The sequence below is a fragment of the Passer montanus genome, unplaced genomic scaffold (assembly GCF_014805655.1).
Source record: "Passer montanus isolate IOZ18808 unplaced genomic scaffold, ASM1480565v1 scaffold2, whole genome shotgun sequence".
Taxonomy (NCBI): domain Eukaryota; kingdom Metazoa; phylum Chordata; class Aves; order Passeriformes; family Passeridae; genus Passer; species Passer montanus.
The window spans coordinates 7,097,969-7,113,432 of NW_024366591.1; the positions used below are offsets into that span (position 1 = coordinate 7,097,969).

Below are 15,464 nucleotides of genomic sequence, written 5' to 3' on the forward strand. Positions count from 1 at the left end.
AGTCAAAACTCTAGCTTGGACAAAAACATTTTCCCATTCAAGGCTGAATTACATGCTGCTGTCTGTAGGGTTAGTGTTCCTCTGCCAATGTAAAAGCTTCGGAAGCCTTTTTGGAAGTATTTGCATGAAGAAGTGCTGGAGCACCGTCACTGAGAATTTTTTCATGGGGCAGGGGAGTGCTTCCACATTAGCACTTCACAACAGTGAGGCTGACCAGGAGATCTGATCCCTGGGATGGCTGCAAGGAAACCCACAACCGCAGCACCAGTGTTTTTCCACCCCTCTTTGCTCCCTCTCTGCAGCTACCATGAATAACAAGCAGGAAAAACAGAGGCAGGTTTTGAAGAGAAATGAGGGCAACAGTGGGGGGGAGGGGGGCGGGCCCGGCTTATGCAAGAGTGGGTATAAAAGGGGGAGCTGAATACCCCTCCAAAATCGGAGAGTGGGGCAGAAGGAGAGCGCACCTCACCGCTGAAGAACAGGTTTGAGAGCTCTGTGTTTCTTTGTACCTTTACTGTGGCTGTTGCAGGGAGAGGTTCATTAGAAAACGTGTGTGGGCCACAGGCTTGTTTTGGAGAGGGGATGCTTGTAGAACAGCCTTGCTTTCACCTTCTTGGGTTCCTTGTTGCCAGAAAGATTTTTGCCCAAATTTGGCCCAGTGCAAGTTCTCTGGCACAGCCCTCTTTAAGGGGCAAAATCCTTGGACACCAGAACTGAAGGGCAGGATAGAGACTCCACTTTTTAAAACTGAAGCTCTATCTTTAAGCACCCTGTCATTCCTAAAACCATGGCAACCCAACAAAAAAAGCCTGACAACAGAGTCCACATATAGTAACTGGAATAATGCTCAGGCACTCCTGCTTAAAAATGTCTCAGAAGTAAAATTAAAGACTCACTGTAGTTAAGTACTACTAGAGTAAAACATGTTGCAGATGTGGCAGGGTGTGTTCTTCATAATCTGAAACCTTCTCCTGTAGAAGAAAGTGTTAAAAGATAAAAGACAAAGATCTAAGAATTGCGCTGGTGTGTGATGCATCTTAATAGGGGAATATTAATTGAGTGAGCACAAGTGACTAGCAAATGAGAGGGGATCTGTGTCTGAGGTTTGTAATAGTGCATGAACATAAGGTGAAATCAAAGGTTCTTCCTCATTATGGAGGCCAGCTAAATTCCCAGTGGTCTGAAGCAAGAGGAGGAGTGTGGTGAAAACAGGACATTGAACATTACTTGGTGAAACCTCTTTTTCTGGAGAAAGCTAGGTATTTAAATTTGATTACTTTATTGATGTCAGGGCAAGGGTGGGGTCAAAAGATAGACTTCTGTGTTCCTCGAAGACACTGACCATTTTTTTTATCGACAGAAAACAATAGAACTGAGTGCACAAGCACCAAAAGACACCCAAGGATCAACTTAGCTGAAAATCCTGAGAATACTCAACTTTCTTTATGTGGCAGGGCCCCCAGACCTGCATGCTAGATTTGTTATTCAGGTGACTCCTGCTCCTTCTCTTCTTCAGGGCAGCATCCCCTGCAGCCAGGGCTGTCTGTTTAGGGCAGGTACTTACAGCAAAAGGAGACCAACAGCTGCAGCATGGCTTGGTCATGACCTTCAGGGGAGCTGGAAGCAGGAGACAGACAAACAACAGCATTGTCTGGATGCTACAGAACAAAGGCATAATGATCTAAGGGAAAAAAGTACAGTGGGTGAGGGGTTTGTGTTTTCCCTTTTCAGTGTTTATTGTCCACAGTAAGTCTGACAGCTGTACTGCATGTTGTTAGCATCACTTGTAGCTTATTAGCCAAAGCCAGTAATTATTTTTAATAAGGATACTTTTCAGAGTTTTACAGAAAAGAAGGTGCCCTTCCATGAAACAACTTTCATTTGTGTATCCTAGATACAGAGAGTACTGGGATGGGTTTTCTTTTTACCTGTGTTCAAGCTTCATCTAGGGGGATGCAGCAGACAGCTCTGTCTCACAGGCTTGGTGGGGTCTGGCCATTTGTGTTCACTGCTGATGCCTGCCTAGTGCCTCAGGTGGACCCACATGGTCCTATAGCAGGAGATACAGATTTGGCTCACCTCCCACTGCAGCTCCACTGGCCTCTAAGGGACCAGCTGACTCCCCTGGTCTGCCTGTGGGAAGGAGTCTCCAGGGTAGAGGGGAAAGAAGGGGGCCTTGAAACCTAACTTGATCTCTTAGCATTTGGCTGAGCAATATGCATTTTTCATTTCTCATCCTTCTCCCTTTGCCTGTATTCTTTACTCATCTTGAAGCATTTTAAAGCTGTCTGGAGGTGGTACAAATGCTCAGGGATTGTTCTGTGGGCAGATGCTTCCTCAACTGAGATGCTAAGGCAGCAAGAGGACAAAATACCTTGAATGTTTCAAGCTGTTTGTTTAAGCCTTCAGTGCATGACAGCATGTTACACAAGCCTGGGCTCAGAACCATTTTTGGACTTCATTATAGTGAAGGTAATCAGATTGTTTAAATGAAAAGCAGGACTGCAGAGACAGAAATTTCTCATCTCTTTGGCATTAGGCACCTGGCACACAGCCCTTGGGCTGGCAGGACTCAGCTGTCCCTGTCTCCACCTTCATCTCCACCAGCTCCAGAGCTCCAGCTGCCCAGGCACACTGAAAACATCCCTCTCACTCAGCTCTCTCCTTGAACCCAACACGTAGCTGGGCACTGCAGTACAAATCATGTCTGACTGGCCCTCTAAAATCAAAGCACAGATGATAAATCAGCCCTACTCCTGTTAGAGCCATGGGATTTTGATTACTAAGAATAAAGGGCACTGAACAAGATCCAGTCAAACCAATTGCATTTATCCCTAGTTTGATTCACTGTTTAAGTGCTTAAATAGGAAGAAGGAGCATGCCAAAATTGAAAGATTGTTTCAAAAGCAGCACAAAGATCTGCAAATCCCAACCTTTTTTCCCCGAACAAGACTTGAGAGGCTGACACTGGGAGGGATGAAGTCTTTGTGATCCAGCTCTGGCAATCTCCCCTTCTGGCTTTCATCTTCTCCATTTGAACACATCTTATTCAAGAGGAGAAAGAATAAAGCCTTGACATTCTGAACAGTTTGAGGGGAAAGAAGAGGTAAAAATTGAGAGCTTAATCACTTTATTCTGCAGTAGCATACACATCTCACACTCTGGTGGGTCACCAGGCTGCAAGGTAGAGATTAAAGGCAATTTATCTGTGAAGTCAAAAATCTTATCCAACTGTACAACAAGTATAAGTACAAAGAAATCTGCATTCCTTTCAGTGTGGCACAAAATAAGGTCTTTCCTATAATCAGTAGTAAAACCGCCAGTGGTAAATGTGGTAAAACCACCTTGGTAAATGTGTAACTGCAGGCTACCCAGCTGTGCGGGGTCTGGCTAAAGGTTGTGTATCCATCCCTGGAACTTTCTATGTGGCCGGCGTTAAGGCGGGCTCAGAATCACTGGCCTGAGGTAACTTCTCTGGGCCCCCAGGCTGTGATGTAAAGCTGCTTTGCGCAATGCCTCAGCCGTGTAGAAAGGGCAGAATTCCACCCACAGTCCCAGCACCGGGGGGACACGTGTCGTGAGGAGCTCGCCTGAGGGACAACAGCGCCGGAGGGGCAGCAAAGGGACAGAGGCGAGTATGGCTCTTACTGGGTTTGCTTTGAATTCTGCTTTTTCAACTCAGGTGTTCGTGCTTTTCCAAAGGGCTTGGGGCTCTCTTCTTTAGCCAAATAAACCATGCTGACTTTCCACAGATGGGGCTTAGGGTAAGCGCTTGGCAGTGAGAACTGCTCCTCTTGCTTCTGCTCATGGAACAAAAGCTGAACAGAGCTGGGGGCTCTGGCAAGCCCGAGAGAAGTGACCACTGGGTGCCAACGGTGCCTAATGGCACAGCCTGCCTGTCACCCTCCCTGCTGTGCAGGAAAGATTAAGTAATGCCTCAAAAGAATCCTCTGATGGAGAGAACAGTGTGGGATGGGCATTCCTTCTAATTTGTGGCTTTTTGGTTTGTTTTCCTGAGCATGCAAATGTGAAAAATGCATTGAGGAGTCTAGAAATCCACTAGCACAGTAGCTAGGATAACAGTGAAAGTGAAGCTGGGAAGGCACCTCCCCAGATAATTTTTTAACCAGTCACAAGCAATGAATGTGCTCTGTCGTGCATGTCACATGCTACCAGCGGGGTCGGGGAGGTGAAGAGGGGCTGGGAGCAGAGGGGACAGCAGCACAACTGTGCTGCCCATACAGTAATTTAGAGGATGAAGTGGGAGTTAATGGGAAAGAACAATTCTTGGGTGAAGGCACAGGGACAGATCCTACAGCAGATCCTCCCCTGCATGTCTCTGGGGAGCAAACAGCTTCAGGCTTGACCCACAGGCATTCAGTAGGAAGACAATCAGACATCCTGAGTGACCATCACAGCACCATAAATTCCATTTGCAAACCCAGCTGTTAGATAGGGGCCTACAGCCTGGGAATGCAGATATCCATGTTAGCAGATACACATAGTTATCAGGGTATGTCTAGTTACCAAGCATCTGCACATTTCAGTTTTTGTATGTGCAATAGAGTGGTGGTACTGCAAACCAGGATATTATTAGGCATGCAATACTTGGGGACCCCTCAGGGGAAAGAATATGGTTATACACTGTAAAAAAGGCTGGGAATGGGCCAGGTCTTGAATAGCTGGATTTAAATAGAAGTGCTTCCACCCTGTGTAAAGTGTTGGTGAGACAGACATTCTGTGTCCTCTCAAAAGGCACAGGCTGTCAGAATTACAATACCTGACAGACTGGTGTGACTGAAAAAGCCTTGGAGGAAGAAAGCAGAGAGCAGGGCTTGGGTACTGGAAAGGCTGGTAGGATTTTGCCCATCCTATGAGCTCTGCAGAACTTGAAATGGGCGAAAGAGGGTGAACAAAGCTACAATAAACAAGAAATTACTAGTAGAATAAAAATACAGCTCTGAATAACAGCATTTTGGCTAATGATATGTGTTACAGATGCATAATTTTCAACACATTTCAATTTAGATTTCAAATACACAGGTAAAAAGTCATAGACTAGAAATCCAAGAAAGATATAGCAGAGCTACTAGTTATAAAAAAGTTTGATATAAGAAAAGAGAAAATTCTAAAAATATAAAATTTGTCTATGGGTATAATTTGGGAATTATGTGTGTGTGTGTCTATGACATTCTCACTCCCAATATGCATTACATCCTATGTGCTAAAAAAACAGTGACATCCACAGTAAAATTCTCTGCTTCTTGTCAGGAAAAACAAGAGCAGCAAGTGGTCTTATACCTCAGGAGATGACTGCTTGCACAGCTGAGTAAAACTCAGCCTACCCCTTCTAACTCTGTATTCAGACATAGAAGGTGCAATGAAAAATTATTTCAGTGTGAGCACATTTGTATAAGGGAGCCTGGAGTGTGTTTGCCTAGAAGCTAGAATGAATGTTTGCACTGGGCTATGAAAACATAATGTGCTCTGCTAGTGCCAAGTATTTTGCTGACTAGACATAAAAATCAGGACCGTTCTGTGCTGGGACTTAAGAGAACTGGTTTCCAAACCCACTTCCTGCATAACAGCAGGCACATTGCTTAGCCTGTCTGTGTGCCAGCAAGGCTCCGTGCAGCAGTTTGCAGAGATGGCTCTGAGCAGGTCCCAGGAACAAAAGTTGTTGCATTTGTTGCAAAACAAGATTTTGCAGAAGTAGCATGATCTAGTTTGCAGGCATAACCAGCATCCACAACCATTCCCATGAAAAATCCTTAGGGTACTGCAGTGGGTAATGGAGGCACATCTGTGCTTACCATTTCCCACCTGCTGCCATTGAAACTGGTGTCTATCTCACCCGGGGCTTTTTGGGGGCAGAGTCTGACCAAACACCACTAAATACTGAAATTCCCACCTTTGTAACTCCAACACAGCACTGGCATCTCACCCTCTGATTAAGAGAAACTGTACTTGAAACAGACTGACCAGTCTCCTTTCATCCTAATTTTTTCTTTCAGCAGACACAGTGGAGGCAATTTTCCAACATGAATGTGGTAGCAGATTTTCTCTGCTTGCTGGCTTGCCTTACCGTGGTGACTTGTGACCGGGTCTACGTCCACCCTTTCAATTTGTTTTCTTTCAATGAGAGTGACTGTGACAAGCTGGAAAAAATGGTTCAGGAGGGAAAGACTATTGTCCCTGTCTCCATTGAGTCCCAAACCACTCCTGAATATGAAGATGGCATGAATGACAACAAGTTGGAAGCTGCAAACCTCAGCACCTGGGGGAAGGAGGAACGGAGCTACCTGAGCGACTTGGTAGTCGTCCTGGGCATGCGGTTTTACAGCGCACTGCAGAAAGCACAGAGGGGCCAAAACGTGCTCCTGTCCCCTACCAGCCTCTACAGCTCCTTGTTGTCCTTCTACCTGGGGGCCTCAAACCAGACAGCACTTGATTTGAAGGGTTTGCTGGGATTTGATCCCCCCTCTGGAAACCCTGACTGCATTTCCACGGCAGTGGGAAGCAATTTCCTTTCCAGCCTGAGGACGATCGAAAGGCTTGTGAAGAGCGGGGACCAGGAGCTGCTCTTTTGCAAGACACTGAGCCTGTTCTCTGCCCCTGGCATAGCCCTATTCCAGCTGTTCATGGAGCACTTGCTCCCCAGTGCTGATGCATTCTACGCCCGAGCTGTTGATTTTGCAAATCCAGGCAAGGCAGCAAAACAAATAAATGCCTTTGTGGAGGCCAAAAGCGAGGGCCGGAGCAAGGGCTTTCTGGCAGACATGGACCCATCCGCCGAGCTGCTGTTTGTGGTGGACGTCCGCTTGACAGGTATGAGGCAGCACTGCTCCTTTTGGGAACAGCCTTGGGGAAGGACGGGCAACAACCCTGCTCCTGGGAAGGAAGGGAGGTCACACCCGGCCAGTGGGGAAAGGGAAGGGCTCAGATAAAAGGCTGGACCTCTGCTCCCCACCCCTGTGCCAGGGATCCTGCCTGTACTCTGCCATGAGCCAGCAAGGACAAGGGGGAGTGAGGAGGAGGCAGATGGCCTCCAAGAAATTTTCCTTGTCCAGCATTCTGCCATGAGCCAGCAAGGGCAACGGGGAGTGAGGAGGAGGCAGATGGCCTCCAAGAAATTTTCCTTGTCCTGGAAAGGTGCATGAGGAAGACTTGTGCAGCATTTCTGGCTGCAAAGGAGCTAAAAGTCATGAGGGGCCTCCGACAAGACTGATCAGGTGTGGCTTTAAAGGCAAAGGAGCTGGGGGTAGCAGGGCAGAGGTACAGATACAAAAAAGGCTCAAAAATACAATGGACATGACTCCTCTAGTGGCTATTAAACACAGAATTCTGGAGGCAACATCTGGCTCAGAAAGCAACTGAACATCATCAGTTAGGGAAACAGGGCAACTTATACAAACCTAGAATAAGGCAATCCCTTCATTGCTTAGGGTCATTCCATGCTGCTGTCCCAGAAATCCCCCTGCACTATGACCGAGCCTTCTCTTCTGAGGGTAGCTGCTTTCCTAGATCCTCGTGACTGAATGCAATATCAAAGACTGCACACTTCAAACAGCTTGCCTACTTGAGAATGTATTTCAGAACATTTGATATGAGCCCCAAGTTCCTGAGTGGGCCTCTACTGCTAAAGGTGGAGTTGTGGTGCCCAGGAAACCTTTTTATGCCTCCATCTTCCCACCTCAAAACTGGACGTCAGGTTTTCTTTGCCTCTCATGGGTGCTGTCATTCTCTCATCCTTCTCTTCATTGTAAGATCTACCATAGATATGATACTACAAAAGTAATTGTGTTACAACCTGGGCATGGTCACAAAAGCAGTTTTTCTTTAGAAGAACCATTTTTTCCTCTTTGTCTGTATTGGAAACTTGTAATTTGTGTAAGCTTAGAAACATACATCCAAGGGTCTGCTTCACTGGGTCAGGTCCACTGCCTTCTCTCTCAGAAGGTGCATTTTAAATGTTACAGTCCCCACACATGGGATGGACAAAATTGGCTCAAGAACAAATGAATTGCACAAGCAATAAACACAGAAGATGAATTTTAGCATTTGGTTTGCCATTTGGTTGTGAAGGGGCATCTGCAACAGCTGATGCTATCATGCTCCGTGTCTGTCCCTATAGCTGCAGAAAGGAATAAGTATTTTTTTTTCTCTGAAACACATAAGCTCTGAGATGCTATTAACAGCCATAGCATTGATAAAACAACAGAAATCTGTAGAAAACTACAACAAAATGTTGCAGTGGTCTCAAGCGTTGTTCACTTGCACACAGTTTTCTTCCCTTTTGTAGACTTGCTGCCAAGCAGAGCCTGCCATTTAAAATTCAGTGCAGAACACCAGGTGCAAGTTTCACTGAGGGCAGTAGTTTCTTTAATGCTGAACAGGATTCTCTGCCCAGCTGGGCAGCAGCATTGATCTGTGGCAGTGAGAAGATAACATGTTGAAATGCAAAGCTGCACAGAAGTAGTGCAAGGTGAGAGCAAGGCCTCTCATAGTTGTGAACTGGGAAAGAAATTGATTTTAAGGTCTAGTAAGTGTTTGAGTATGTCCTTTTTAACCTCTTTGGCTCAACCAACACTTGCAGTGCTGTGCTTACAACCTTCCCCATTGCTTTGGTTTGTAAGAGGGTGAAGGGTGAGACCTCAGGCAGAGCTTGTGCTGCCTTCCCTCTCCTGAGCCCTCCTGGCTGCCTGAGGTTGATCCTGCAGCAAGGGCTGGCCCTGATGGATGTGCTTCCAAACATCACTGTACTCGAGGGACAGAGAGGAAACCAAGCAGACCCTCTGCACAGGCCTGTGAGCCCCTGGGGACCATGTGGCAGCCTGGGAGGAAGCAGGCAACCAAGCAAGCAGAGACTTTCCTATCCCCAGGAAAGGCCACAAAGCCAACAGAAACACGGCAGCTTTAGTCATGGTCCCCATGCTGTGAGCTCAATGCCACCAGAAGGCAGATTAAAAGGAGAGACATATGATTACAGTAGCTAAATGTGATTTTATACAAGCAGTCCTTCTCTAAGGCACAGTGTGTTCTTAAAACAACCAGCTAAGGAGCAGAGGGGAGGAGGGAAGGAAGAGAAGAATCAATTTCTCCTTTCTTGATCTGTTTTTCAGTGAATGTTAAGCAAGCCTTCCCGCTCAAAGAGCCTCAGGAGTTCTGGGTGGATTCAAACACAAAGGTCTTGGTCCCTATGTTGTCTATCATGGGGACATTCAAGTACAAGACTGATGCCAGTGGCACTTTTTCCGTGGTGGAAGTCCCCCTCAGCCAGACGGCGCTGCTGGTGCTGCTGCAGCCCTCCAACGGCAGCGACCTGGAGCGCCTGGAGTCCCAGCCGCTGTGGCAGTCCTCAGCCTGGCTCCAGCGGCTGTCCCCAAGGTAGGGAAGGGGCATGTGCACCCTCCCATAGAAGGGCGGGATGGGATGGGTTGAGCCACACGGGCCTGCCCTCACCTGGGATGAGATTCTGCCAGAGAGGCTTTACTGCCCTGCACGAAGAGAAACCCCTCACAGCCAGGGGGTTCACCTCAAAGGAGCTCCACTTTGGTGGGGTCAGCTTTGTATTCAACAAAACGAGCATTCCACCCATGAAGTGGGATTATCTAGGGTTTAGTAGACCCTCCATGAAGTCTGGGTGAGTTCACACTTGGAAACAGGAACAGGCAGCCACTGTATTTGTGCCCACACCAAGCACTTGTTGCAGTTGTTTTCACATGCCCATTCCCCACGACTGCCCAACCACGATGCTTTCACAGTGAACATGCACTCACTTGCCTCTCTCTCTCCCTCTCTCTGCAGAGAAATTAAATTAACACTGCCAACATTAACACTAGAAGACAGCTGTGATCTACAGGAGCTTCTTGCAGATATGGAACTGCCTGCACTGCTGGGGAAGGGGGCAGACTTCAGTAAGATAAGCAATGCCAGTCTAACAGTTGGAAAGGTACAGTACATATCATTGGCATTAAAAAAAAAAAAAAGTTTCCTGCACAATTTCAGCCTCCTAAACAGAATAAATTTACCTAGAACTAAGAAGTCAGAGCCATGTAGGGGACATGCTTATTAGGGGACTGAGTATTACACACAGTGTATGTTCTGGATTTAGTCGGAGAATAATGTTGATAACACAGTTTTAGTTGTTGGCAAGCCATGGGAGGAATAAGCAAGCAGCTGTGTGGTACCTAGCTGCTGGCTGGGGTTAAACCATGACACAAGGGTAACAGGATTACAGACTAGCCCAGTGTAAAAGCAGTTATACAGCTTTTGCATGTTATGGACAAGTACTCCAACATCTTTTTTAAATATCTATGGAGAACAATGTGCTTCATCATTTACTCAGACTCTCATTTGTCCCATCACAACTGTGTTCTGATGATTCCAGAGTTACTCATATGTTTTTCCTTACAGGTAATAAATAAAGCCTTTTTCAAACTGGCCAGTGATGGAACAGATCAGCCAGAAGATCCTGCAGCACAGAAGGAAGATGGGGTGTACCTGGATGTAACACTGAATAAGCCATTCCTTTTTGCTGTTTTTGAAAAGCAGTCAAGGGCAATGCTTTTTCTTGGCAGAGTAGTAAACCCTCTGCATGAGGATTAAATGCAAACACAGAGGATAAGAAAGGAGTGGAATGATGCACATTTCCCATCACCTTTTTCTTATTCATCAGATATTTTTGTGATGTCGTTGAGTGCTCTACTTAGCTTTGAGATAAAGCAGTTAGTGTTCAAAATACAGCTTTTTGAAAGCTAACACCTTGCAACATTTCATCCTCGTTCATCTTTTTCATATGACTCCCATCCTCCCTCCAGTTTCCATTTTATTCTTTGTCTCTCTTTTACTCCTAGTTCCCTTTTTGGATGCAGTGGGGCAGGGCAGTGTTTTGACACAAAGCATCCACTTGAAAAAATAGATAAGCAGCTTTTATTATAGTATTTTTATTTACTATAGAAAAGGACCTCGTCATTCTTTAAAAAGCTTTTTTAATTGTATGGTCAGTTTTGCAAGAGAGACTCTCTTTTATTTTACAGTGAAGATTTTACAACTATCCACAGAGACTTCTAGCTTCATCAGCAACATTTCCCTCTAAAATGCTGCCAACAGCACAGGCAGGCTCCACTTGTCCCACTGAGACAAGATTTTTCTGCTTTGGAAGCAAAAACATGCTTAGAGGAAGTTTCTTCTTTCTGCAGCCCAGATGGATATGTTCACTTCTTAACTCTATGGAAATGCTAAAAATAGGGTTTGGTAGTATTAATGAACTGTGATGGATAAATTCTCAGAGCCTGACAGAATTATCTCTGAATTTTTTAGGAAAAAGATCCCACAAGGTCTACTCTTGCAGCACAATTCCATTTCTTGGATTACTTTATTACCTGTGAGGCATTTCTTACAGCCTTACAGCAAAGAAGGACATTACTGGTTAGAGTCCAATTCTGTAAATGTTAAACCATATGTTCTTTAAAAATAGCATTAATGGCAATAATTTGTATTAGTATAAATAGTGGATGTGGTGCTGCTACTTGTGAATAAAATTATTACAGTCCAGTCCAACCCTTAACAGAGTCATAAAAACTTGAAACATTAAAGTGGAACAACAGATTATTACATTACTCTTTGAAGTGAGGAATTGGGAGACAAATCTTGGTACTAAGAAAAGCTTGGAACAAGGATTTCCACCTCTCATCTCTAGATTTATTGTTAGCACTGATGGCACTTAAAAATAACTGCAAACCTCTTTGGCAGATCATGCAAGACGTATCCTACAGTGCACAGCAGCTCATTAGCATCCACAGTGGCCCAAACGTGTATCTAATCTAAATGCACTAATGCCAGCAGCTTGATATCACTGATGTGGATGTGTGACACATCCCTGTAGCTTCATGGAAAATGCTGTAACATCAGAAATAAAATAACCCTCAAGAATATGAGGATACAGGATCCATGTACTTATCCATTTACACTGTATGGACTCCAGATGCTCTAACACCTAAATACTGTACTTGTATTATATACAGAAGTAATTCAGTATGAACATGCAGAGCTAGAAAGATGCAAATAAACTCACTTCCAAGTTTCTTTGCCACAGTTCAGTCGGGCTTTTGTCCATAAATGAGTTCTGGCTTATTTTGTCCATAAATAAGTTCTGGGTACACAGACAAAGTTTAGAGAAAGATGCCTTTATTCACAGGGGGGGCCACATGCCCCATGGAACTCCATATTCCTCTTCAGTGGTTACAGGCAAAAAAACAAAACAAACCCATCAAACACACTTTTCAGAAAAGAAATTTTGTGGTGGAGAGCACCTCTCCACTGACACCCTGGAGACAAAAGGAAGAAGGAAAGGGCAGAGACAGTTAACTAAAAGTAAACTGACCAGAATAAGGACTGCACAGAGAGAAGTGCGGGAGCAAATGCTACAATACCAACAAGATAAGCTGTCTGTACAGATATCCATTCTCCTACATACTCGAATGGTAAAAAACAACACAAAAACCCCACCCACACCCAATTCCCAACTAAGTCTCTGCTTCCTCAACAATGTCTCAACAAGTCCTGAGACTTGTTTCTGACGTCAATTTTACATGTAAAAATTTTATGGCATTTTTTACTCTTCACTCTCCTCCAATTTTACCAAATTCCTCTGTCAGGCACACCATGATGCACATTCCAAGCATCCTAGACACCACCACATACCGAGATCTGAAATGCAATCTACAGCCTAATAATCTAGTGAATGAAGCACCTAAACTCAGGCTCTAAAATATGGGAGATTGGGAGAAAGATAACAAAGGCATGGATGAGCTCTTTAGGTTTCATCAAACAGCACAGTTTATCCCTGAGCATAGCAGATAATTTACTGACAGCTTAAAAAACACAACAACTTTTAAGAAATCTATGCAGTTTGCTTCCTCATCCCTCCAGTTTGACCTTGAAAATACAATGTTTGATGGAAAAAAGAGAGTAAATATTCCTGGAGTGGACCAGCCAAATACACGTAGTGCTAGTTATCTTTAGACAATGAGATTAGAACAGTCTGGTCCACTTCTGGTATAACCTACCAAGTTGAGAACCCAGTTACCATTTCAGAGGAGACATGCCACTCCTCTTTCTCTCCTCAATATTGTAAAAACCTTTTCCAGCTAAATTCCTTCCAAGATTAGAAAGGTATAGCAAGTTTTCTAAAGGTTCTAAAATGGAAGAAGAAAAAGGGCACAAAATCAAAACTGCATTAAGGAATAGAAAAATAGGATTAGTAGAAGACATCTCCCATTTGGAACACTTACATGGTAGATCATCTCCTCAACGATCCACAGTGTTTGAAAATGCTAAATTCAGTTTACCAAAGTTAATTCATACCTTTCTTTCAATGGGCATATCACACAAATTCTTAACTGATGTATTATTCCACTGAAAGAAAATTCAACCCTATTCAAGTGAACAAAAATAAAAGATGGGGAACTGACATAGAACCAGTGATACAGACATTTAAAGCAATCATAGGACCATTCAGTAATTTTGATTTGCTACACATTGTTATTGCCCTGAAATTAAAGCCTGGTCTTCAGTGGAAAAGAACAGAATTCAGCATAAATCCTCAGAAAGTTGTTGAAGACAAGTAGGAAGTGTTGTTATTGCAGGAAGATGTGGAAAATCACTTGCAACTCAAGTGCAATCTCTCCGTGCCTTTTTGGCTTGGTACACAGACTACATCCTTTTCCTCAGTTTTGGAGGATACAAACAAAGCTATTCTATTTTCAACCACTAGTCTGCACAGATCTCAGAATCTGCTGCTTTGGTGACAGCAGTTGCAGAAATTTAATTGTATAGAGATGCAGACCTGCTGAACTGAGCAGTTGCACAGTGCATTTAAAATCCTACAATCTCAGTCTCAGGCTACAACTTACACATCCATTTTATAATAAAAAAACACTGCTGAAAACAACAGTAGCTAGAACTAGGAAGATGTTTCTACTCCTGACTCTTAAAAAAATTAAGAGGTGTGGGGAGAACAAGCTTTCTGTGTTCATCTATTAGAAGCCTGGAAAAATGTAACATGTACACAAACTTCTTGTTCATAAGCAGTAAGAGTTACATCCACTAAGTAGTGTGGGCCTAAGGCTGAGGATTTCCACGTTCCTGAAGGAAACAAAACAGATCTGTCATCTGACAAGTTGGTTCACTTTGCTGCTTCCTTTTTCAGCAACTTGGATGCTCCCTCAATTGTGTACGTGCCATGAACGGAGAGATGCTAAGCAAATTAGAAAAGCCCAATCCTGCTCTCCACTACTCAAGACTGAATGCAAGCACCACCACATGATTTCAAGCAGCAGGGCTTTGCTCACTGCCTCCCTGCAAAAAATTAGTATTAGAAAAGTCATAACAGCCACCTTTCCTAATTGCTTCAAAAGCACCATGATCACATGGTTGTGTCTTCTCAACTAAAATATGATCAGTTTCCAACAGTGAGGAATGAAAGCCCTCAAGCTGTGAAAGGCTTGCTCACTACAGCTTTACTTCACACTACAGCCATGTCCATGTGCTACAAACCTCGTATTTCTAAGTACTTGGAAAATCTGCATAATCTGGGCATTAAGCCCCAAGCTCTCTAAATAGTTTAGGCAGAAATAGGTATTTTTAATTAATAATCAGGAACTAGAATTCCAGTGTTAAATTTTCACAAGGTAAAAAAAAAAAAAGGTTAAAAAAATAAAAAAACAAAACACAAAACCAGGGCATTTTTTTACTTTAATGACTTAAATTCAACTCCTATTGTGCTCAGACTATGTTGCCTGTCCTTCACATGTGAAAGAGAAGCATCAATAGGCAGATAATCAGAAATGCACCAGCCTTGAATAAATTCTAGCTTAGTGAATTAAATTTTAATTTGAATGAAAACAGGTAGTCTGCATGTAATAACCTTTAAGTTAGACATTTCTATTAGAAATTATTTAAAAAATTTAAAGTACTTTATAAGCTTTTGTCATGCATCCCTTCACACCAATATGGTCTGTGAAAAAAAACACAAGTTAAATGCAAACACCCAAAACTCAAACAAGAGCTAACCATATCCATGACGAAGGAGGGCTGGTAAGTGCAAAGCAGTAATGAGAAATAGCACAATCCTGCTCCTGAGAGTACTTTATCCCAAGAGAGCTGGAATAATATTTGGAAGTTTTTGACACCCTGTAAAGAGTTAAAGCAGACAGCTGCCTGTCTCAAATGCTGTCAAGGCCACAGACAGAACATGCCATAAGATAAGCCACCACAGCAGGAACCTGAGATAAGCACAGAAGGGAGGAATTTGTGACAGGAAGGTGCTGATTCCAGACCTGTCAGTGGTGAGATCTGGTTAATGCATCCAGACAAAACTTCTCTGGCAAACTGTGGGAGAGAAAGCAAGTGCTCATGCTCATATCTCTGCTCAAGATCCTCCTAAGTTATGGGACAGATGG

General features: G+C 44.0%; 1 protein-coding gene across 5 annotated transcripts; it reads left to right on the plus strand.

The window, feature by feature from the left end:
• Positions 1 to 389: 389 nt before the first annotated feature.
• AGT (angiotensinogen) lies at positions 390 to 12,096 on the plus strand. Of its 5 annotated transcripts, none has more exons than XM_039707155.1 (5): positions 390 to 482; positions 6,015 to 6,828; positions 9,123 to 9,387; positions 9,808 to 9,952; positions 10,417 to 12,096. In XM_039707155.1, exons 2-5 carry the CDS (start codon positions 6,042 to 6,044, stop codon positions 10,606 to 10,608), a joined length of 1,389 nt encoding a protein of 462 aa, XP_039563089.1. In that variant the 5' UTR covers positions 390 to 482; positions 6,015 to 6,041; the 3' UTR covers positions 10,609 to 12,096. The 5 variants fall into 5 exon arrangements, with proteins under 5 accessions (XP_039563089.1, XP_039563093.1, XP_039563092.1 ...); XM_039707159.1 differs by having other exon boundaries at positions 440 to 482; positions 6,018 to 6,828; XM_039707158.1 differs by lacking the exon at positions 390 to 482 and adding an exon at positions 3,465 to 3,635.
• The last annotated feature ends 3,368 nt before the right edge of the window (positions 12,097 to 15,464 follow it).